The 26,558-nt window shown below is 35.7% G+C and overlaps 1 protein-coding gene across 2 annotated transcripts in view; it reads left to right on the top strand.

The window, feature by feature from the left end:
- The window catches only part of LOC137658243 (REST corepressor 2-like), a 56,383-nt gene extending 31,315 nt beyond the window's left edge, over positions 1-25,068 (top strand). For both annotated transcript variants that reach the window (XM_068392928.1, XM_068392925.1), the window contains 5 exons: positions 6,981-7,150; positions 12,107-12,209; positions 14,415-14,525; positions 18,859-18,997; positions 21,334-25,068. In XM_068392928.1, the coding sequence (XP_068249029.1) occupies positions 6,981-7,150; positions 12,107-12,209; positions 14,415-14,525; positions 18,859-18,997; positions 21,334-21,506 (696 nt within the window). In that variant the 3' untranslated portion in view covers positions 21,507-25,068. The remainder of the gene's footprint in view (positions 1-6,980; positions 7,151-12,106; positions 12,210-14,414; positions 14,526-18,858; positions 18,998-21,333) is intronic.
- The last annotated feature ends 1,490 nt before the right edge of the window (positions 25,069-26,558 follow it).

Below are 26,558 nucleotides of genomic sequence, written 5' to 3'. Positions count from 1 at the left end.
ATACCACCACTTGGTATCAGTCCCTTGCATCGTGGACTGAACTAAGCCAGTCAGTGAATGGTCTCTATTCTAGGGAGAGGAAATGACTCCCATAACCGGTTGACAAGAACATCGTCTCTACCCTTGAGGCACTGTTAATTGTCTGAGGCTTGGTCATGGTAGCACCTTTTGAGCATAGACAGTAGATGCTTTAAGAATTAGATAGTTGCTGGACTCTTCATCTACTTTTCAGAGTTTTTTACTTCTCTTTTCTGTTCTTTGCTCAACAAACCAAATTAAGGATGTAAATTGTACACTGTACTAATTCATCAGAGATGAAAATTTCATGATTTTAGTGGATCTAAACAATGAATACTTCCATATACCCAATGATCAGTCGTCTTGGAAATATCTTTGCTTCTTTCTCAATGGTATGGTGTATCAATTAAAGACCCTGTGTTTCAGATTGTGTACTGCTCCAGAAGTTCATTCTGCTGGCAGCTTGTACCTCTCTTTAAAAGTTTGTTGATGTCTTTTGACAATTGTCTATTCCTGGCGGTATGGGGTCCCAGTTACTACTGGATTGAGATTGGTTTCCTGCCTTTAGTCACGATCTGGTGATTGTGATAAATTGGGAACAGTCAGATATATCCAAGCAGAGTTTGAATTATCTTGGCATGCTGATAAACACGACAGCAATGGGATTATTTCTCCTAGATGACCAAGTGAGCAATCTCATCGAGGTAACACAACCATGTCTATCCGAAAAAGTACTCTCAGCTCAGCACTGACCATCTTCTTTGGCCCCTATTTTTGCTAGAGAAGCTAGGTCCAATTTGGTGCCTCCATCAGAGATCCCTTCTGTGATGTTTAAAGGATCACTGGTCAGTCTCCAGGTTGACTCATTCCATTGCTGTGGGACAGGAGGTAGAGACCAATCTTAGCTGTCGGTTGGATGAAGAAAACTTCATCAGGGGAATGTCATGTAACTCCCTACCTCTGGACATGCTTCTGTTTGAAGATGCATTGATGGAGGGGTGTAGTGCCCTCAAATTTAATCAGTGTTTCTAGCTCTGCAAACATTCCATGAACGTTGGATGAGGCATTCACAAGTGTTGATTGGCCCATGCTGAATATTAGCACTTCTAGTTGAGGTCCCTAGAAAACTACTGTACTCTTCTATGTCAGTTGCACCTTCAGAAGCACCACCAATCTATGTAATCGCTTTCCCTTCACAGTCGTATACTATCCATGATTTCCTAGTGAAAGGCTTTTTGCTAGGTCTGCACAGGAGATATCTGGATACATATGATGGTCCTTTGTAGCTGTCTACCAGGAAAAGAGGGCCAGTTTCTGTAATTGGTGTCATGGAAGGGGTTATTTATCCATTTAGAGCATCGCCAGTGCAGATCTCAGACATAGTCTTTCTTTACCGAGAGAAGCCCCTTTCAGTAGTGGCTGTAAAAGTTATTGCTCGGCCTTGAGTACTGTCTTTCGACTGAAGGGCAAAGACCTTTCTTCCTCGCGAGAGTTGTGTATGCTAGTGAGGAGCCTCGAGTAGTCTTGCCTATTCTGGGACCTCAGACCCTCAGAATGGGATGTGATCCTTTTTCTCAATGTTGTTAGGCAGAGATTTGACTCTCAAGTCTTGTCTTTTTTGCAAGGCTTAACATCAGCGAAGAGAGGTGAGTTGTACGGTCTTTGAAGTGCTTTATTGAAGAGGACTCTATATCTCAGGCTAAAGTGTTAGCGAGTCTTACTTAGTACTGGTGGAACCAAAATAGAGGTATTGAAAAATAGTCTCTTTTTGGCTTTGTGAGAAAATTAAGAACAATTGCTTGAAGCTGTGAAGGGGTTGAGGTACCAGTTTGAACTAAACCTCACAAAATCTGTTACTGATCCCGCTTAGACTCTGAGAATCTGCAGTTGCACAGATGATTAAGGAATTTGGAAATGCCAAACATCCTTCACAGTCATCTTTTTAGGGATTGTATACATAAATATTACAACACTTATTCTTGGCCCTTTGGTGTTGGCTATAGGAGTTTTGTAGCCAGCTCAGGTCCATTACGAACAGGAAAAATCTTGTTTATGGTAACATGTTCGATTTAAGTCTGGAGGGAAGGTTAAATAGCGGGAGCATCTGCTTCTTTATTCCATCCCCTTTCTTGGAAATGAAGCATTCATGCCGAATCTGACTGATTCTTGTAAGCTACATTTTAAGGACAATTTTTATTAGACATCAGTTGTAGTTTTTCCCCCCCCCTAGGTTCCCTTTACAAGGGGGAGAATATTGGAATGAAAACCTATCCATTGGCCATCATGCACCACATGTATTTAATTCCAATCTGCTTCTCTCCTTTTGGTTGGAGAAGGTTCCTTCATCTATTAAGTACTGATATATTCCAGAGAAGAGGAAAAAAACAACCAGTTTGATTCTAGGGGATATCCTGCCCACTATTAAGTAGGTTTTCATATTTTAAAGACAAGATTTGTTTGCTCGAAGGGGCAAATGAATTTGAAAGTAATTTTCATTTTTCCTAGCTATACAGACCTGAGTCCTCTGAAGTTAAACTTCTCAGGTCAACCACCTCTCATAGTTCTGAGGCAGATGTTAAAAGCGAAGTCTTTTGAAGTAAGTGGTCTTGGTTACTCTCCTGCACTCACCCCCTCTTTGTAGCTACCTTGTTAATGATCTCATCATTCCTAAAGAATGAAATCAAGCAAAATCATACTAAGTATTATAGGCTATAGGCCTACTATATAATCTCAACATGTTGGTAACATTTAAACGAGCAGCTCAGATCACCAAGTGTTTATCACATTTTGATGAGTAATTGAGGAAATTAGATTAAACAAAACTCACAAAAGGAATGTAAAATGAAACTAGCAAAAACAGTGGTAACTTCAAGCATGGTCCGTATCCAAAATTTTTTTGTACAGCATTGGAAATCACTAGTGAGTAATCTGGGATCTACTGTACTACTATTACTTTCCCTACTGTTAAAGTCAAAGAAGATAGTTAGATAATGTATCCAGTACAAACATACTTTATTTGTAAGTAAATATAAATTTGTTCCAACACAGGGACTTACACCTCGAACTACTTTCTTAGGAGTTACCTGGAACCTCCTCTCAAACGACCAGAGTTTTGTGTAGTTTACCCTACTTCCGTTTTCTGTGGTGGTAGGCCTATGCGGATGGATACGTGCCCTGAGGGCAATCTCGAGGCAGGCCTCATGTTAGCTTGGGTCTCGACCTTCAGTAAGTTCTCTGGTCGCGTCGTGATATCATCTCGACGTTCGCCATATCTCAGTGCGACCCTTTGTGTCCCCGACTCTTGTGTACCGCGTGTGTTTCCACGTGGTCTGTTGTGCTTACCCTTGTCCTTTTGCGCTTTTAACTTAAATTCCCTCGTGTTTTCCCTTGTGTTTTTTAGCGTTCTCTTTCATTTTCCGCTACGTTCCTGTGTCTGGCGGTATTGTGTTTGTGCGTGATGGATGTACAAAATGAAGACAAATTTCAATTTATCTCATATCTATAGTATAAAATGACTGCTAAATCATGGAACTATCTGTGTAGGCCTATAAGCTAGCTGGGATTTTGCTATGTAAAGTATAAATTTTGTATGACAGTGCTTAAAGTATGATTAGAAATTAACAATGAATAAAATGAAACCGATTCTGTATCATATTTTCCCTACATATGATACCTAAAACGGAAACCATTTTGTTTGTTTGTTTCATTGCCAATCACGATGAACGAACACGTTTACGCATCCAAGTGATAACTAATGATACTGATAGCATTTATGAAAACTTATTAATTATAAGACTGTTTGAATAAGTTTGGAAATTATTTTGAGAATACTGTACTTTATTAGCAGTAGCTAGAATCAGCTGACGATGTTTACATGTTCTCTGCTGTGCTCGAAAATTTTCTAAACTATTCAAAGCATTTTGTAAAAAATATCGCACAAATATCAATACGGTATGTTATAGACTACCGTAGCTTACAATTAGTTTACTAAAAACTATTAGAAACTACTATCGTCATTAGTTATATATTGGATGTGTAAATGTATTCATTCATTTGTTGTATTTGCCAGTGGAAGCAGCAAAACAATGGTTTTCCTTTTTGATAACATACGTAAGAAAATCGTGATATAGAAATGGGTTTATTTTATTTATTTTGCATTTCTAAGAAGGCATTAAGTAAAAGAACATATGCGATAACATCTTTAGATGTATTAAGAAATCTGCTTATTTATATGTGCGCATAGCCTCGAGAGTGGTTGCTTGAAATCAGCTGATTACAAGATCAGCTGAATGTGTTTACATGTTCTCAAATGGGTTCACTAAGAAAAAAGTTTACCATATTTCATTGATATGGAATTATTCCTTCAATACACTACAGTATTTATTATGAATTTATGCCAATAAGGAAAAAGGTGAAAATGGTTTTATTACCTTTATATAAATAAATCAACATCATCAACATCTCCTCACCTATTGACGCAAAGGGCCTCGATCAGATTTTGCCATTTGTCTCTATCTTGATCTTTTAATTTAATACTTCTCCATTCATCGTCTCGCTTCATAGTCCTTAGTCAGGTAGGCCTGGGTATTCCAACTCTTCTAGTGCCTTGTGGAGCCCAGTTAAACGTTTGGTCAACTAATCTTTCTTGGGGAGTGCGAAGAACTTGCCCAAACCATCTCCATCTACCTCTCACCATGATCTCATCCTCATATGGCACTTGAGTAATCTCTCTTATAGTTTCATTTCTAATCCTGTCCTGCCATTTAACTCCCAATATCCTTCTGAGGGCTTTGTCCTTAAATCTACTAAATCTGTTGGAGATTATTTCATTGTCATACCATGACTCCTGTCCATACTGTAACTCAGATCTCACTAAACTGATGTATAGCCTGAATTTTATCTGTAATTTCAGGCAACTTGATTTCAAAATTTTACTTAACCTATCCATTGTATGATATAGATAGATATACAGTAAATAAATATAAATATCTCAAAACTATGTACTTCTTATGGTGACCTTCGCCAACCGAACACTATTCTAGTCATCTGAATTTAGTCCGTTGTAACAGTGTCTGATGTTGCGAGGTTCTACTGTAGATTATACATTTTTTAAAAAATGCGTTTGACATACCAAGACAAGAGTTTAGAAGAATATTACTTATGCAGTGGGTAGTATATTGGTGCTCTTCAGGAAAGCACTTTACTGTTAATCACTGTAATGGAGTAACCACAAAGCAATATAAAAAGGAAGCTCCTGTGAATTGCTGTATACATATGACCTTACTGACAGTGTAGAGATCAAAATCAGGAATACAGGTCATTAACATATTTGAAAGGAAAGAAACAAACTGTTTTTAGAATTAGAAAATTTTTCTTTTCCAGGAGACACACTGTAGTGTTAAGCAAGTACAATATTGAGAGGGCATTGAGAAAAATAGCAACATTTGCCTTTTAAGTGGAAATTAATTTCTTAACTGCTGTACCTATTGGCAATTTTAAGTACAGTGATAATAAACAGTAAACATCCATTGAATAGGTAAAGAACCTGTAATCCTCTCATGTGGCTACTGAATATTAAGATTCAGGGTACGACTGTTATAGAAAGATCATACAATTGATGACGTTATTGAGAGATTTTTTTTCACCATCTAAAAACATATGCATTACTATAATCTGTTTGGACATTTGAAGAGAAAGGATGAGGAACAGTTGCTCTAAAAAGTACTGTATGGGATATTGAAGTACAGCACTGTATCATGGTGAAGATTAATGGAAAGGCTGCTAACATATGAACAGTGAATAGAGATGATGACCAAGACCTAATGTAAAAAGTAAGTGACAGAAATGAGTGTAGAGAACTCCTATCATTTCTAACCTTATCAATGGAAAGTCTGACTCTTAATTGTTGATGACGAAAATTGCGGATAGCAACTGTTACTTGTTGTTAAAAAGTTAAACAAATATGAGAACTATATAGGAGATGGAGTAAAACATGGGGAAAAAGCATTCCGTTATATTATACAGCAGGAAAGGGGATGTATTACATCGTGAAATCTATATTGAAGTAAGAATGCCGAAGCACTGTATGAGAGTGGTGGAAAAAGCGTTAAGAAAATTCATAAGATTGATTTCTGGGGTTAGACTTTATACTAAGCTATCTCACAGGCACTTTCTTATGAAAGAATTTACGTACAGCATTTGTATACCTTGAGAAGAGATTCAAGGTGCACATGATGATCTGTATCAGACCGAGAGATTGGATGCATGTGGTAGTAAGTAAAATATGTTTGAACATGAAGTACATGTGGTTTTCCCCAAGTAATTGGTAGCCTGCAACTTATTTTTGATCAGTATAAAGGGAAAGCTGCAAAATAGACCAGCAGATAAGGAAGTTCCATAGGAGCCTGTTCTATGCAGTCAAAAGATGTGGTCTTAGAAAATTTATAAGAAGAGATAAAGTAATGAATGTACAATGAAAATTTTCCATGTGGAGGCAGCCAGTAAAATACAGAAGTTTGAATGAAATGTTATTTATTGAATACCACGGTTGCTTGCACAGAATATGTGGTAGATTACCAGGTTGGAATTGAGTAAAAATGATATTCATGCCTGACACGTATTAGAATAACAAATAGTGAAAAAATGAAGACAGGATTATGATGGTGTAGCAGTTGATAAAGATTTGGTACGTTGCTTAAGATATCAGAAAAATTATCACCACCCTAGAGGAAGGGGAACACATTACAGTACTTTACCGCTTGTAGAATTAGACGAGAGCGTCTCTTCAAGTTACAGAACAAAAAGTTATGCATGTAATGTATAAGACCTATGATTCTTTACGCATTAGAGACTGGGGAATTTCATGGTGTGGATAATATGAAAGTTGGTGCATTTTGTTAGATAAATAATAAGTCATTTGGATGTTGTCCTTCATTAATGATTTTTATGTCTGGTTATTTTAGCAAGCCACTGAAGGTGCTTTGGCTGATAGTAACGGGGACCCCTCTGAAGAGGATGATGAAGGTCGTGGAGGAGAGGAAACAAAAAACTGCTCGAATTGTACCATCCCTGCTTCTATTCTTAATGAATCTCCTAAGGGAATGCAGTGTTCAACTTGTTATAACCATTGGAAGTAAGTGTTGAACTTGATTTTTTAAATTTTCCTTCCAGTGATAATCAGAGATAAGAGGAATGAGCCTTTTCCTTGGCTTATTATTATTATTATTATTATTATTATTTTTTTTTTTTTTTTTTTTTTTTTAGAATTGATTTTTTGTTATGCCATCATGATAGTTTATAATTTAACTTTATACTAAATGATATGATTACAATTCCAGGTGTAGGTTAAGCCCACTGACACATCCTATATGTGCAGTTTACTTTTTGCACTGTATTAAAAAATATTTCCAAGAGTGAAAGGCATAAAATGTAGAGTTTACTGTTTATTACATTAAATAGTTTTAGATGTTCATTGTTATCCGTGATCTTTTTATATATCAGTATTTGTAGTATTTGTATAATTTGTGTTTCATTACAAATCCATCAGTCATAGACATCATGTGACTATCTACAAGGTCATTGAAAACCTTGGGGGCAACAATTTATTTTTGTCTTATAGCTCGTGCGTTTCTTGGACTCTCAGTTGATAACTAACTGCTTATCACTTTACTCACTTTCTGTGAGTTTGTAGCATTGTTAACATTTTTTTCTAGAATTCTTTATCTTAGTAGGATTGCCAGTGTTCAGTGGCATTCTACTAGTTTTCTCGTTTAATGGTTTAAGTAATTCAGCGTTCTTGTTCAGCCTTTTTGTACTTTAATTCTAATTGGTGGTTGAAGTGCAATTTCTACATTTGATAAGTACTTTCAAGATGGCTGTGATCATTTAACAATTTGATAACTGTTTATTCATAATATTTTCCCCGTAGAAGTTTTTGTAACTTGTATTATTTATTAAATATTCTACTTTGTATGTTCATATTTTTCTGGGCTTTCTTTCCCAGCATCATTTATTTTTTCTTATCGCATGACATGTTTTCTTCTACATCTCTGATATTTGTAATTATGTCAATTACGTGGATGCCACAGTTCAGCAAGCTGGGTAACAATGGATTTGGTAAACAAATGATACCATCACCACATGGCTAAATCTTTACCTTTTTCTCATTCTGCGTAAAATAGTAATGAATGTCATCATTGAAGACCGTAGTACCAAAGCATAACTGAAATGTAAATTTAAAGTCAGTTATTACCTTGATTGTTGTGTCTGGTGAAGGATATAATTAATTTATGAGTAATTATGATATTGTGCCTGCATTTAACCCTTTTACCCCCAAAGGACATACTGGTACGTTTCACAAAAGCCATCCCTTTACCCCCATGGACGTACCGGTACGTCCTTGCAAAAAAATGCTATAAAAAATATTTTTTCATATTTTTTATAATTTTTTGAGAAAATTCAGGCATTTACCAAGAGAATGAGACCAACCTGACCTCTCTATGACAAAAATTAAGGCTATTAGAGCAATTTAAAAAAAAATATACTGCAAAATGTGCTGGGAAAAAAATAACCCCCTGGGGGTTAAGGGTTGGAAATTTCCAAATAGCCTGGGGGTAAAAGGGTTAAATCTATGTTGAAGAAAGCAAATTAAAGTAACCTTATCCAGTTCTCTCTCATTGGCTGTTCACATGTTATCATGTGCACAGAGAAAATGCCCATGTTGCTCTCAGCCGAACTGGTACTTTTCAGACCACATTCAGCCAGGACTTTGCTTCATTCTCAGCCTCCAGAGGGGAAGGCTTCGTTCTTTTGGTGACACGAGAGACTTGTAGTGCATGCAGGCCTTCAGTCTTTCTGAAAGCACCTCTTTAGTTCTTAAGGTTTTCACATGCGTATTGAGCTTTAGCCACTCGGAATGACCCCTTCCAAGTTCTTCCAGGACAAGATTGACACTACTCTTCGCTATTATTACAATCTGAGAAATTTTTCTTTATACTTGTATAAGTAAACTTAGACTGCTAGTGAAGCTGTTCTCTATTGGCAGAAGCTGCTGAAACACTCATTTTGGCAATCTCTTCCTTCCCTTTTCTATTCTCTTCAGAAAATTCTATTTTGAAGGAAGAAGAAGCATTAGACATTGCTGAGAAGGCCTTGCTAAAAATTCCTTGTCACTTCTAGCGTGTGCTTTTCCTCTCCGGGAGGGAGTGACAGATCTCTCATGTTGACCATTACCTTAAGATTGGTCAGGTGGATCTGCAAGCCAGGTGAGGGTGAGCATTGCCCCCTACCACCTTCATTCTTGTTGTGACAGTTGGAAGTATCGGTAGTATCGGCTCTCATCCATCCACTGATACCTTTGAGGTTGGTCGAATAGTTGAGAGTCTGTAGTGATATGACAGTCATCTCTTTGGATTGGATGTGTAACCCAACACTGAATTCATAGGCCAAGCAAAAGGGAGGCGTTTCAAGCAGCATCCCCGTTTTTGCCATGAATAGGAGTAGCATTCTTGCTCCTATAGACCGCACTCCCTTGTGAGGAGGAAATTACAGAGCTCACTCAGTGACTAATTACTTTGGGGGGTGTCAAGTGGAGTATGAGTCCAGTATGACAGCTACTGCACTTATTGCCAGCACTATAGGCCTGGTACGAGTAAGGGATATGCTGACCTTGAAGCCTGAAGCCACTCAACAGTCAGCTACCTTAACTTTAGTGTGGCAGATACTTTTGACCTACCACCAGCAGCAGGTAACCATCCCTCCAGGCATTGGGTATCTACACCTTTGTATTTTCATTGCTATACAAATCTGAGTCCTTTGAATTAAATTTCCCACTTTGACCAAGTGGCTCTTCTTTGACATGCAGTTATGTGGGGTTCCCCTTCTAGCCACATGTCATTAACTATGTATCTTGTTGATGAGTAAGTGACTGCTGCAGCTTTGCTGATGCCAACTCAGTTATATTTCAAATTCTGTTATTTTACCCAAAAAGGGATAGGGACTGGTTGCCAAGAACTAACAATAGAGCATTTAAAGGTATACTTGTGACTGAAGGATCGAGTCGTCTACACAATTCCAAACCAAGGAACATTTCCCCCAATTTTTGGGGGTAGCCAACATAAAAATAGAACAAAAGGGGACTTGGCTTCTCTTCGCTCTTCCCAGACTGACGAGAGATTCAGCCGAGTTTGGTTGGTACTCCTAGGGTGCCACAGCCTGCCCTCCCCCGTTATCCACCACAAATGAAGCTTAACATGCTGAATCCCCTACTGCCGTTACCTCACCTGTTTCCAAGGCGACTAGATTTAGCAGCAGGGCCTATCGGAACTGTGTCACAATCTCTCGCCATTCATTCCTATTTCTAGCATGGTCTTTTGCCTCTCACGTCTATCCATCTATCACTGAGATCTTTCTTCACTCTATCCATCCACCCAAAACCTAGGCCTTCTCCTCTTGTACTTATCCCATCAAGTCGTGCATTCATTACCTTCTTCAATAGACAGCCATTTTCCATTCTCTACATGACCAAACTATCTCAACACATTCAAATCCACTGTAGCTGCTAATTCATTTCTTACACCCGTTCTCACCCTCACTACTTTGTTCCCAACCCTATCTAATCGAGATACACCAGCCATACTCTTCGGACATTTCACCTCGAACACATTCCATTTCTGTCTTTCTGTCACTTTCATTTCCCACATCTCCAATCTATACATTACAATTGCTACAATCACTTTCTCATACAGAAATTTCTTTACATTCATCCCTAATCCTCTGTTCTTTACCACTCCCTTCACTACTCCCAACACTTTACATCCTTCATTCACTCTGACATACATCTGCATCCACTCCACTATTTGCAACAACAACAGACCCCAAGTGCTTAAACTGATATACTTCCTCAAGTAACTCTCAATTCAACATGACATTCAACCTAGCATCACCCTCCTTTCTTGTGCATCTCATAACCTTACTCTTACCCACATTAACTCTGATCTTCCTTCTCTCACACACCCTCCCAAAGTTTGTCACTAATAGACCTAGCTTCGCTGTGCCTGCAACCAATATAGTATCATCCGTAAACAACAACTGATTCATCTCCCACTCATGATCACTCTCATCTATCAGTTTCAATCCTCGACCAAGCACTCGAGCTTTCACCTCTTACAACTACAGTACATCAACAAACTAATTGAACAACCATGGCAACATTACACATCCCTGTCTCAGCCCCACTGTTGCGGGAAACCACCTACTCTTTCATTTCCTAAAGCTTTACTGCCTACGTGAGTGAAGAGAACAAATAAGCTTATGAACATCCAGACCAATTTGTTAAGCTCAGATGATGTAGGTCTTTGCAAATGGGTTTGTAGGGTAGACACTAGACAGGTTATCACAAGGAGGCTATCAAACTAAGAAATAGAGAGGATCCTGTCGATGAAGGTGCCTCTCATTTTTAGCCAGAGATAAGAACAGGAGGGAGTGGGAGCTACCTTCCAAATAGGACAAGTTTGCTGTCTCTTGCTCCTTAGGCTAAGGCTCTAAAATATACTATGTGCTCTAGGACCTCTTTTGAGGTAATAGTGTGATTATTCAATACAGTCAGAGAAATCATGTACAGTACTCTATCTTGTAGTATTGGAGCCCCTTTTATAGCATAACAGGAAAGTCCTGGACCATACAGAAACCCCCCAAAATAAGTTTTTCCTTCCATCAAAATGCCTTTTATTTTTTAATGAGTGGTGATGAAAATGTTTTTATAATATAAAATTAGTCTTGATCATACAAATCCTTCATCCTTCATCATTATTCCTCCTCCCAGACCCACAAATATTGCAGGGTCATATCCTTATCACAATAAAAGTGAGGAAGAGGATTGATGAGTACCCAAGTCTAAGATGAGACTTCCACATTTCATTCCTGTTAGAAAAAACTTTGATACAGTGATTATTCAATGCCATGAATGTGCATACAGTACATGAATGATTAATGGTTTTATTTGTGTGAAGCAATGTTTTTGCCACATTTGGAAAAAATGCTACCTAAAATGTAAATATCATGATTTTTTTCTTTTTTTTCTTTGATAAAGGAAAACTGGGAGTTTACGACCTACTGTGGGACCTATGAAAAGGGACAAGCAATTGATTAAGCATAAAAGACGTCCACCACGTGGCATGCACATTAATCATGAGGTGAGTGATATGTTTTTTTTTGCTGTCATTATTATAGCTTTTTTTTCATTTTCATTGAAGGTTTTAGTCTTTCGTATCTGTCTGGCAAGAGATTGATTAGTTTACCAATGCTTTTAATAACTTTAAAAAAAGATCATCTGTTCCTTTTCTATGGCTAAAAATAACTTTACTGTATATGTCATTAAATAAATTTTCTAAGTCCTTGCTAAAGCTTATTACTAATACTTAGATATTTGAATGGATAACTTACCTAGAAAATACTTAGGTTAGAATCTTGCTCTTTGATAAAGTCAGATCTGTCCCTTTGACATAGCTCTTATTATTTTGTCCATTTCAGTTTTAAGTTTTGCTTATTGATTATTACATTATATCAAATTTTAAGGTACCATGATAAATGTCGTTGTATATATTCATGAATCATAAAGCTAATTTTGTGAGTTTTTACTTGATCATACAAGTTATAATCCTTTGTTGTACTAGAATTGAATATCAGCTATTTTATTGAGAAGACACCATGTAAGTTGGGTACCATAATACTGTATACTCAGTTGTTAGAAGGGTATGTAAGTAATTATGCATAAGAATGACAAAAAGTACATGATTATGACAGATGTATTTACAGTGCTGCAGGAGCAAACAATAAAATTTATAATTGACTAGGTGGTGACATTTCAGAAGTAGAATTGAGGCCTTCACATTACTAAGGGTATATCTTCAAATTTGATGAAACAGTGAAAATTTGACGTTTTATAGAGAATTTAAACTTCATGCGAAATAGTTTGCAATATTTGACAAAATCTGTTTTTCCTTTCGGCCCATGCTGGGCCATGTTGATAGATCGTCGTTATTGTGAGGTCGGATGAGAGATTCATAGCCAGTAGCAACAGTTATCGTGCTCTCTCTGGCTATGGCCGAATGATTCAAAAGTATTGGGAAAGAAAAGGGAACTCGTTTTCTATGTAGCACGAGTGTATCTGTGGCTTAGCGAGAATGGCTTGCAGACTGGCCAATCTTGATTTGTTTACATCAGTCCCGCATTATTAGGAGAGTGCTTAAGCCAACTTTTTCTCCCCCCCCCCCTTGATGGCTTAAAACAATTAAGGAATACTTTAATGATTACTATGAAATGCATCCCAGAGTCTTGCAGACAACCTTACACCACTAAGGTAAATATAAAGATTTTTTTATCTCTATGATGAAGTAAGTCTGTAATGGTTTTCTTGATATTGATTTTTTCAGCCCCACCCATATAACAGGTATGCATAGTTTATAATGAAGGTGTAATAGAGAGAGAAAGAGAGAAGTGTTCGCTATAATCATTACTCGCTGTTTCAAAACACACTATTTTAATTTTACTGGTAGTTTACTTTGGCGCTGAATGTTATCTTTCAGAATATACAATATGTAATTAGATTTGGTTAGTGATGCCTATAACATTTAAAGATCAACGTGGAGTAAACATTTCCAACATTAGCAATATCGCATACAAAATATTCTTTCTCAATATTCCGAAGATTGTAGTTATAAGAATATTCTTAAAAAACGTTAGTGTCGTAAAGTATGTATAACAAGGATTATTATGCAATAAAAAGATTTTAAATATCTTGGGGTACTGATGGCGTAATACATGTTTGAAAATTGCTAAGCTTAATTGCGTTTTGCTCAAGATTTTGAGTTTTGAAAAAATGGAGATAAACCCTTAGAATTGTATATGCCTCAATTATTTTCTAGATCAGTGGTTCCCAACCTGGGGGAAGTTTCCCCCTGGGGGGAAATTTGAATCTTCCAGGGGGGAAATAATTACACTACCTACTAACCAAAAGAAGCAGAAAATATCCTCATAGTACATGCGGCAATTTGTTGTTAGCCATTCAATTGTGATATGATCATATCAGTTCTCAAAGACATGATATTCAAGGAGTGTCATGCCCATTTCTGAGGCAGGCGAGTGGGCGTGAGGGCTGGGCGGGGCATGAAGGGGGAAATCTGGATGGTTGAACTGGGTGAAGGGGGGAAATGACAGAAAAAAAGGTTGGGAACCACTGTTCTAGATTATTCATGATCACTGTCTCTACCTCTAACCTCACAAGGTATGGTTCAAATCCTGGTCATTGTAGAGTAATTCAGAAATGAATTTTGTCTATGTGGTGTAGAGATTGTTCTTTAAATTTTAAACTAACATTAATTTTTTCCTCTTTCCTGAAGGATTTGATGGCTATGATATCTCCAGGACCCCCTGGTCCTCCTGGTACACTCACACCTGGAATGCAGCTGTTAAGACACATGGAAAATGAAGTCATTGCTCTAAAACGACAGGTGAGACTTTTTGTTGTAGGTTGTGAAAAACCTTTTGGTACTTATTATACACAAGTTAACCCTTTTACCCCCAGGCTCTTTGGAAATTTCCAACCCTTAACCCCCAGGGGGTTATTTTTTTTCCAGCACATTTTGCAGTATATTTTTTTTAAATTGCTCTAACAGCCTTAATTTTTGTCATAGAGAGGTCAGGTTGGTCTCAATCTCTTGGAAAATGCCTGAATTTTCTCAAAAAATTATCAAAAATATGAAAAAAAAAAATTTTTTATAGCAATTTTTTGCAAGGACGTACCGGTACGTCCATGGGGGTAAAGGGATGGGTTTTGTGAAACGTACCAGTACGTCCTTTGGGGGTAAAAGGGTTAAGGACCTTATCACAACTAAGTAATATTACCTGTCATTTGTTTACCTATACAGTAGAAGGTATCATTGTCAGTGTCCCACACAAGGTGTTATGTAGGCATTGCTGCAAGTATTTGCAGGATTCCTTTAGCCTCGAGCTGCACTTACTTTATATCCTTCTACCTTCTGTTCTCTCTTCCTTTCCTCTACCTAGTTGTTCAGCCTCTTTTAACTTTTATTTCACTGAATTGCTGAAATGAATCACAAGTCTTATATGCCAGACGATATAGTCCCAATTCATAAATCGAATCCAATTTTTATCTCAATATCCTTAAAACAAGTTGATTGATTATACTGTATTCTGAATTTTGATATATATTTATACTTCACTTTGTATTGGTAAAGATATACTGTGCAAATATAGTAAGCTATCCTTGCAGTCACATTGTCATTATTCTTCTTAGCCACGTACAATTCTCACCAGTATTGTTTTACAAAATTTATGTAAAAAAAAAATATACAGACTACTTTACATTAAAGAAAATGAAAGATGTATAGAGAGAAAACTTTTATATTAATGATTAAATAAAGAACGCACTAGAAATAATTAGGATGTGACAGATATTACTATGTTAAGATGGATGCGTGGGCAATCAAGAAGAGGTAAAATAAGAATCAGAAGGACAACAAAGATGAGAGATTGATTAGAAAAGATACAAGAGAAATTGAAGTGGTATGGTCATACTCTTGAGAAAATCTAAATAGTTTGTGGGAAGAAAAGTGGAAATAACATACCCTGTACACTCAAGTAAATGAAATTACCCCAAAAGAGAGAAAAAGTGAATAAAAAAACACCCGTTGAGATACTACCACTAGAGAGTTATGGCATCTTTTGACTGGCCAGACAGTTTTACATTAGATCCTTCTCTCTGGTTATGGTTCATTTTCCCTTTGCTTACACATACACCAAATATTCTGGTCTATTCTTTACATATTCTCCTTTGTCCTCATACACCTGACAACACTGAGATTACCAAACAATTCTTCTTCTCCCAAGGGGTTACCGTACTGTAATTGTTCAGTGGCCACTTTCCTCTTGCTAAGGGTAGAGGAGACTCTTTAGCTATGGTAAGCAGCTCTTCTAGGAGAAGGACACTCCAAAATCAAACCATTGTTCTCTGGTCTTGGGTAGTGCCATAGCCTCTGTACCGTGGTCTTCCACTGTCTTGGGTTAGAGTTCTCTTGCTTGAGGGTACACTCGGGCACACTATTCTATCTAATTTCTCTTCCTCTTGTTTTGTTAAAGTTTATATAGTTTATATTTATTTTGATGATGTTACTCTTCTTAAAATATTTTATTTTTCACATTTTCCTTTTCCTCACTGGGCTATTTTCCCTGTTGGAGCCCTTGGGTTTATAGCATCCTGCTTTTCCAACTAGGTTTGTAGCTTAGCAAGTAATAATAATAATGTGAGATATCAAAGTTTTCAATTTGGGTTCTTGCTAGGTGTACAGTTTTTGAAATTCCATTCCTTTCTAATTGAAAGTCTCATTTGAATTCATATTTTTAGTTGACTGGTATTTGATAAGGCAGACTGATCAGTGGCTTAGAATTGAGAATGCCCTCTCAATATGTAAAATTTACATTTTCCTCTTATTATATATTTCCACTTATGATATAAAATGTAATGACAGTAAAAATAGAATTTGAATAATTTTTTCATTTCTATACTCACCTGATGTTCATGTTGCTTCTTCTCTATATGCCCAGTTTAATCAACACTTGGTGTAAAATTTTAAGAGTTTAAAAACTCCCATTTTCTTTCATTTTGATAAATACTTGCCTTAACAAAGGAATAGAGCCCTTAACCCTTTTATCCCCAAAGGACGTACTGGTACGTTTCACAAAACTCATCCCTATACCCCCATGGACATACCGGTACGTCCTTGCAAAAAAATTCTATTTAAAATTTTTTTTGCATATTTTTGATAATTTTTTGAGAAAATACGGGCATTTTCCAAGAGAATGAGACCAACCTGACCTCTCTATGACAAAAATTAAGACTGTTAGAGCAATTTTAAAAAAATATACTGCAAAATGTGCTTGAAAAAAAGATAACCACTGGGGGTTAAGGGTTGGAAATTTCCAAATACCCTGGGGGTAAAAGGGTTAATAGTATGTGGTAAGAAGCCCAGGTTATGACAGCTAGTCTAGTCTAGTTTCGAAGTCGACATTATCCCGTCTCTTGATACCGTGAAATATGTTCAGCTCTATATTTTCATTCCTTTTCAATTTGTAAAAAAAAAAAACTGCAGTCAGAACCAGTTATGAAAAAAGGGTTTCTGGTATTGAGTTATTAATATTAATGAGATAACTGGCTGTTTAGTAACCCAGTAGTGAGTAATCTATTTTTGGCTTACTATAACTTATGTCCATAACTTTGCATTTCCCACAGTTGATAGGCATTTGCCATTTTCTGGACCATTATCCCAACTTAATTAGATACTCTCTTAAGGCTTCGACATCTGAGTTCACAACGTTCATGCCTAGTTTAGTATTGTCGACAAATTTGGCTATTCCATTAATTAATCCTAAATCTATGTCGTTAATGTAAATCGGAAATTTACTTCTTTGTATCTCACCCTTAACTAACTTGATTGAAAGCACTGTCCGTTTATTACCTATATTTTTCTTATTTTTGCTGATGTCTAGCACTCCCAATTTCTTGCCAAATATTTAGTTTTGTTTCAAGGCTGCATTCATTCTGAATAAATTGTCTCCTGTTGCCAGGCGTTCTGGCTAGTTTTTGGATTAATCAATGGGGAAAACATTCTGATGTACAGCAAACTTTTTGTTTTTTCTCTTTGATAACTTATTTTGTGAAGAAAAGGATTTTATGTTTGAAAAATATTCTTTGATTCAAAGCCATCGAGTCTGTTATTCATAAAGCTCATCGCTGTTTCCCCATTGTAAGTGTTTTGGTCAAATACATTTTTAAAAATATGGGTGAGGCATTAGATGTTCTTTTTGGAGTTGAAAATTTTGTTTCAAGATATTGGTTTGTTTGATATAAAGCACAAAATTTGTTTTAGAATTTTTAAGAAGTTTACGGAAGATAGATTTATTGGTTTGTTTGATATAAAGCACAAAATTTGTTTTAGAATTTTTAAGAAGTTTACGGAAGATAGATTTATTGGTTTGTTTGATATAAAGCACAAAATTTGTTTTAGAATTTTTAAGAAGTTTACGGAAGATAGATTTATTGGTTTGTTTGATATAAAGCACAAAATTTATTTTAGAATTTTTAAGAAGTTTACGGAAGATAGATTTATTGGTTTGTTTGATATAAAGCACAAAATTTATTTTAGAATTTTTAAGAAGTGTACGGAAGATAGATTTATTGGTTTGTTTGATATAAAGCACAAAATTTATTTTAGAATTTTTAAGAAGTGTACGGAAGATAGATTTATTGGTTTGTTTGATATAAAGCACAAAAGTTATTTTAGAATTTTTAAGAAGTGTACGGAAGATAGATTTATTGGTTTGTTTGATATAAAGCACAAAATTTATTTTAGAATTTTTAAGAAGTTTACGGAAGATAGATTTATTGGTTTGTTTGATATAAAGCACAAAATTTATTTTAGAATTTTTAAGAAGTGTACGGAAGATAGATTTATTGGTTTGTTTGATATAAAGCACAAAATTTATTTTAGAATTTTTAAGAAGTGTACGGAAGATAGATTTATTGGTTTGTTTGATATAAAGCACAAAAGTTATTTTAGAATTTTTAAGAAGTGTACGGAAGATAGATTTATTGGTTTGTTTGATATAAAGCACAAAAGTTATTTTAGAATTTTTAAGAAGTGTACGGAAGATAGATTTATTGGTTTGTTTGATATAAAGCACGAAATTTATTTTAGAATTTTTAAGAATTGTACGGAATATAAATTTATTACGAATCTCAAATCAGATTTATTGTTTCACTCTCAGGTCCAAAGTAACAAGGCTCAAATTAGCAATTTAAGAAATAATTTAGCTGAAGACGGGATATCATCACTTCGACCACCACCCCAAGCAGGACCTGTCAAAGCAAAATGGTCTCAAGATGAATTACTACTTGCTGTTCAAGGTATGTTTCTCTCTCCCTCTGACTTTTTATATGATGTTGAAAAGTGAAATGAAAACACGTGGGCAACACGCGGTAAGCACAAAGGATTGGGGGACACGAGGGTCGCACAGGTAAGAGAGAGCGTGGCGAGATGTATATCACGTCGCGACCAGAAACTTACTGGAGAGTCGACCTGAGATATCACGCTGCCTGACCCCGGGGTCGCCTCGGGCATGTACCACACTGCCAGAGGTTGACCCCGTAGAAAACGAGAAGAGGGAGATAAACTATACAAAAAGCTGGTCGGTTAGGTAGAGTTAGCCAGTAACTCCTAAGAAGGTAGTTCTAGGTAAGTATGTTAGGAAAAATACAAATTACTTAAAAATTTGTGATTTTATTATGATTCTTTCCTCTAGGTCACAGTGCTTACAGAAAGTCCTCAATTAATAGGTTCCAAGAAGCTGTCTTCTTCTTTGTCGGCATGTTTTCCCACTTCCATGTGGGGTCTATGTTTCCGGCCAGCGTTCTCCATCTACCTCTGTCCCACACTTCATCACCGGTTAATCCCTTTGATCGAAGGTCATCTTTGATGCAGTTCATCCACCTTTGCTTTGGTCTCCCTCTCTTTCTCGTTCCCTGTACCTCCATTTCCATCACTCTCCTCCCAATATTCTGTTCATCTCCTCTCATGACATGACATGTAAATTAAATTTTGGCTTAGGATAGGCTTCACCTAACTTGCATGGCTACGATTTTCAGCTGCAGTAGTCAACAAATAGTTCCATTTCATATAGCAAATGTCATCTTGCATACGGCAATAGATAATATGATATTGTTTTATGAAAGTATTTTATCATAAGCTTTTGATACAATATCCGAGATTTATGAATTCAGTTGGATTTGTGTTTATATCTCCGAATGATTGTAAGTTGAGAACCTTCTGTATATCTACGAAGAGCGAGTTGTTAACATTTTATAAAAGAAAAATGATTTACACCACCTCCGGGGTGCACAGTGTAGGAGCCCCAACTAAGGGGAGTTACCCCTAGAGGAGTTCCTTAGGCCCCACCCCCATCTGTTGGTCTTTTCAATGTTTACATGGATAACGGGGGAGGGTGGGCTCTGGCACCCTAGCAGTACCAGCTGAACTCGGTTGAGTCCCTTGTCAGGCTGGGAGGAACGTTAAGAGGAGAGGTCCCCTTTTTGTTTGGTTTCATTTGTTGATGTTGGCTACCCCCCAAAATTAGGGGAAGTGCCTTGGTATATGTATGTATGTACATGTGATGCAGGATTCAATGTTTTTAACAATCTGGTTCTATATCTACCTAGAATGTAAATAGTAAAATTTTATGCTGGGTTTTTTCTTCTCTTATTAGATATTTTGATAACTTTTTCTTTTAGCGATATTACTTTTTACTTAGTCTTACTGTGTTTATTTATTCAAAGGTCTTGTCAGCAATGTTCAGATTATGGCATTGTTACAGTACTGCAAAAGGGAATAGGGTTTTTCTTCCACTACTGATGAGTGTGGTTTCGCCAATATTATATACAGTGAAACATTCTTATCCAAAGATTCCCTTGCCACTCCTATATTATTGATACTTTTGAAAATTGACGTAACTGCATTTTATATAGCCACTCAGTAAAGTAGGCTGCTGTAAAGTAGTGTTTTTAGTAAGTATATTTGCCCAAAACTAAAAAACTTCTTCCAGTCTCACCATTTTGTGTCCTTTTCATTTACTTTTAGCCTTGACTATCAATTGTTAATCTTTATATCAAATAAGTCAGGGAATTCTGATACTAGTGTAAAAGCAGTTAATACTGACAGTTGCTAACCAATGTATTAATAAATAACCATGCATATATATATATATATATATATATATATATATATATATATATATATATATATATATATATTGATGAATTTTGCACATTTAGACGTGTTTTTCATATTCAAATAAGCCATATAAATTTTTGATACATTAATGTCTGGATTCTCTTAACGAAATCGGGATCAGAGCCCCAGGCGAAATCACGCAAAGACAAGAGCTTGTGACCGGCCGGGAATCGAACCCTGGTCGGCAAGCTTGTATAGACAGTGACTAAACCACTTGGCCACGCCAAGTGGTTTAGTCACTGTCGTTGCGTGATTTTGCCTGGGGCTCTGATCCCGAGGTCGTTAAGAGAATCCAGACATTAATGTATCAAAAATTTATATGGCTTATTTGATTATATATATATATATATATATATATATATATATATATATATATATATATATATAGATTTATTTATTTACTTACTTATTTACCTATATACTTATATATAATTTTTTATGTAATTTTTATTTTCAGCTGTGCGCTACTTTGGAAAAGACTTCAAAGCTATTGCAGAGATCGTTGGCAACAAGACAGAAAACCATGTTAGGAGCTTCTTTGTGACATACAGAAAACGCTACAACTTGGATGTTGTGCTCAGAGAATGGGAGGAAGAACATGGACCAGTTCGTGCAAACTCTGACGAGTAACCTGGTGTAGATAGTGTACTCTCAGTCGGAGTAATTTGATATCTAAACTTTCAAAGTTGTATATTTAGTCATCACTCATGAGTCATTACATATATTTATCAAACATTTTCCACCTGCCCATTACAAGCATAATTTTAAGTGATCAAACCTGTGGTTGGTTTGATTTTCAAAAGACAGTACGTATACAAGTTATGAAAGTTATACCTCTACAGTTCCTTTACAGGAATGATGAATTTTTATCATCTTGTCTACACGCATTACTTACTGGCGTTTCTGTAAGTCGTAGAACGCCTATTCTTGAGTTATGTATTATTATCCTACCTCTGGGTGTTGATTTTTTCATCCTCTCTCTCTGTACAGTGAAAGTTTTCATCAAATGATGATTATTTTTTATCTTTAATCCACTTTATGCTTGGAGTCAAATAAAAATTATGATAGTGAACTGCACTTTGCTGTAGTAATATCTGCATATCCTCCCAAACTAGTAGGCCTGCCAAGCATTCCCTTGTTGCTCACTTATGATTGCCACCCACAACTACCACGGTTCATGTACTATTCCTCAACGTAACCTGTAGAAGTTAGTAGAGACACTTTTTAGAGCACCTTTTTTCAATCATTCTGGATTACACTTTTAATGAGTGGTAGTAAGGTTTTCCCATAGGACATTAGTATAGAAAGTTAATAAATTGTCATTTCTAGCTTTCATTTCCTTGTTTTAAACCCGACCAGAAAGAATGGCAAAACTTACTTTTATTTGAGAGTTATATTTATTTTATATTTTCTTATATGTGGAATCCACATATTTTAAAAATCCTATTTTATTCTGTCATCATTTCAAGTCTTGGTTCAGTTTGCGAATGTAGTGTATTAACAGTTATTTTGTTGCCATTGTCTGCATTTTTGTGGTATATTTGTTTACATAGCATACAGTATTTTTGCATATTTTAGTTTTAGGTGTCTGAGCCCAAACTTTGTTTTACCAGTTTGGACCAAGGTAAAATAAGCATCTAGTTCCTTGGAGGTATTGTACCTGATGGTAATACATATTGCTATTTTCCCAGCTAATACAGCTATGGTAATATACTGTATTTATTTTGATTCTTCAGAAAAGTGTTTATGTTGTAACATAATGGATTTTAGATAATCTAAAGCTAGAATGTAACTAACATGTATGAGAGTATTTGAAAAGGTCTTTAGTCTTATGCACCGGCAATGACTTTATGTATATTGTAAAGCACACAGACAAGCTTATTGTTGCTGTCAATCTGTTGCCCTCAGATTTGTATAACCCAGCCACTGAACAAACCAAGTTCCTCAGGAGGATTCCTTTTTATCTTGAATGTTTATCTAATAACCTCTGTGGAGTATTTTCTTGATAGTAAACAAAGTGCCATTAATTGACTTTAAATTCTCTTTATTGAAAATATCCCTGCTGTTCTGAAAAGTTGTTGCTAAAAATAATAATCTCAGCTCATGTCGGTGAGGAATTTGGATAGGTTGTATATTTTTCTCACACAGTGTGTAATTCAAACTAGGAAAAGGGAAATGCAAAGTGTGAATATAGTTTTTATTATATAAAAATAGAAACATTGGATTGGTTTCTGGAACAAAGTAGCATCGCACTCAAGAGGTTCCTGACTCGAGGACTTATGGATTTTATATATATTCAAATGATTATCATCAACAATTTTATACAGTATCGATAAAGTATCAGTGTATAAATGTCGTATAGAAAATTAAACCTGACTTCAAGTACTGTTGTCAAAACTACAACGCATGTGTATTTGTTATTTCTGCTGGTGCTAATAATTATTTCTTGATTATCTTTTGTTTGTTAGGTATTATCATATGCAGTATTCATAGCATTTCTGATGCCCATGAAATATAAAACTTGGGTGATATTAAACTTTGATCTCATTTTAATCCCAGAGTAACATATGATGTTTATGCTTTTTATGTATTGAGAGCTTGGCATTTATACTCAGTTGATGGTCCTGTGTAATCTTTTGGTGCGACTGTATACAAAATTTAACAGTTTTAATCATTACTACTTTGAGTTACACAATCCTTTGTCATGAAGGGGGCATAAAGAATTTAGGTATTGTTATTATGTACTCTGTATCAACATATTTTGATGGATGATAATTTTAATGATGGATAAATGATTTGTTTATTGAATGAAAAAATGTCAAAATAGCTAGCTCATGCTCTCTGTTAATTAGTTGAGCATTTCTAAGTTAATGTAGAGTTATAGTTGTTGATAAAAGTTTAGAAGTTCACATTAGAAAATTAATCACTGCCTGAACATAGTATTCATAAGATACTTGCCTATTGTATTTTAAATGTCATTCGGTAGATGTTCATATAAGAGGGTAAGGTGTCACTTGAAGAAACTTCTGATATTTTGAAGTTTTCCTTTCCTGTGGAAGTTAACTTGAGGTCATGGTAAAGGATATGTTGAACCCAGGTTATGATCTTTGATAGGTATTGCATTATATAAATTATTTTCATTTGATTAGTTTTTTCTATTCATATTTTATTTGGAATATCCAGAAGTTAGGTAGCTTATCTTCTCTTATTTTTGCTTTTAGGAAAAGTACAAACTTGTAAGTTGCTCAGCATTGTCAGTTGTGCCCGTCGTAGTAGGAACGAGATTCATGCGAGTTTGAGGTATTTTGGAATGGTTTTATTTCTGAATTATTGCATCATTCAAAAAGATTATATTGTAATTTAATGATGGAAATTTTCCTTTCATGAAAAGTTGGCATATATTTGCATTAGCTGTTTTTGCCTGTTATTTATTAATTGCATTTGTCCTGTTTCCCATCAAGTCAGAGCCTTGCAAAAGAGATTACTTGAAATGGTTAGTAAACACTGAAGAATTTATTTGCTGGGTTAACTTTTTTGATAATTAAAAATGTTGAAATTTCAAATATTCTTGTAATTTGTGATAAATAACCTAGAGGAGGAAAAAGATTACATTTTTGTTATGATCACACAGGAATAGTTCCAGTAATATTGATTATCAAAAACTATAATAGAGAAATGCAGTTTTTAGGAAAATGATGAAAAGTATTAAAGCCTTTAATGGATAGGTTATATCTGCATAGAGCCCTGTTTTTAAATAATTAGAAAAAATATAGTATGTATCAGTTCAGGCTAAAAAAAAATTGAGAAGATTGTTATGACTTAACATTATTTTGACTAGTAAAATCCCCTTGGTTTTTTTTATGTTGCCTTAAACCCCCCTCCCAAATTTGCGGAAGTGCCATGGTGAATAGATAGATAACAAGTATCTTCTCGTAAAGCATAGGTATTTGTCTTATTTTTTTTTCTTAAATTAACCAACATATAGGTTGATTGCAGCCATAATCCTTCCAGTAACATTAAACCAATGCAAGTGACCACTAATTGTTGAAAATAGGTTATTTCAAACATTCATGTAGATAGTTTATTTAATTTTTCAAGGTTTTATATTCTGCTTAACTGAGCAGAGATGCTTTTGTTCTGTAAAGATAATTGTTTTATGTAGAATTATATGAAAAACATATTCAAATAGAAATTTTATTACACAGACAATGTATACACTTCGTCTAATCCTGAGTTTTCGATTACAGTACAGGTATACCAGTGATTACCTGACAGTAGATGGTTCAGCTGTACCTTTAATCTGGGTATAATTATGGAAACTGATGGAAGGACTTTTTTTTTTTTTTTTTTTTTTTAATCTCCACTCTCCACATACTGTACAGTATTGCTCATCAATTGCAAATAAAACCAAATGAATGCCATTTGAGTTCTTACACAACTAAGTTTGAAGTTTTGATTTTTCATGTGTATGCTGCGGAGGTAGCAGCAGTAGGGGATTCAGCATTATGAAGCTTCATCTGTGGTGGATAATGTGGGAGGGTGGGCTGTGGCACCCTAGCAGTACCAGCTGAACTCGGTTGAGTCCCTTGTTAGGCTGGGAGGAACATGGAGAGTAGAGGTCCCCTTTTTGTTTTTGTTTCTTTGTTGATGTCGGCTACCCCCCAAAATTGGGGGAAGTGCCTTGGTATATGTATGTATGTATGTATGTGTATGCATACTCTTTTATGTGATAATGGTTGATGCAGTATAGTATTGTATTGCACATTACCAAGATCAAAGTAGCAAAATTGTATGCAACATGAAAAGTAACAAGAATACGTTAGATTTGAGCACTGAATATGCTTGATTGAAATAATTATAATAGGCTAACAATGACATTTACAGTAAAAATGATCAAATCATACATTTAGCTTACCAGAACGGAGTCTTCCCCCCCCCCCCCAGAAAAAAAAGGGCACTGTAAGTGAGTACATCTACATGCATGATTCAGAGGTCTTTTATTACATTTTCAGTAGCATATTCTGTATATTATTCAAGTCTGATTTTTATTATATTCATTCTGATTCTATTTATTATGTACAAGTAAACATTCTAATTCATTTTTTTGCCGGATTCATCCCAACACTTTTACTTTTGCACTCATACATCACAGATATACAGTAATAGATCGGCAGCCAGATTGAGATTGGTCCTTCGAACATTTTATTAATTGTGGAGTTCAGGGTCACACAGAAAATGATAGGATGAAGAACTAGATGTCAGCCGGAAAGCACCTGCTGCATTAGGCCCATTTGGACTCCCAAAGTGGGCAAAAAAATCAGCTTGATCAAACGTAGGTACGTACCATACAATGTATTTCATGTATTTCAGGGTAACTTACACATCACACTGATTAAGAAATGGTCCATGTCAGACTAAATCTCTGCTGCATTAGGCCTACCAGAAACAAAAATTAATCTAGATCAAACATTCTTGGTACTTGAAACAAATTTTATATAATTCTAAACATCTTTGGGAGATCAGAATAGCCAGTGCGAGACAAATTATTTGCTGTATTATACGTGCCAGACATGCCCAAAAGTTGTCTCCCACACACTGGTCTGAAAAAAAATGTAGATAAAACAAAAGGTACTGAATGAATCTACTTGAAGTACAGTGCCTCTTTAAAGACATACTGATTGC

The sequence above is a fragment of the Palaemon carinicauda genome, chromosome 1 (assembly GCF_036898095.1).
Source record: "Palaemon carinicauda isolate YSFRI2023 chromosome 1, ASM3689809v2, whole genome shotgun sequence".
Taxonomy (NCBI): domain Eukaryota; kingdom Metazoa; phylum Arthropoda; class Malacostraca; order Decapoda; family Palaemonidae; genus Palaemon; species Palaemon carinicauda.
The sequence above is the reverse complement of the archived record's forward strand: the minus strand, read 5'-3'. Positions and strand labels throughout refer to the sequence as shown.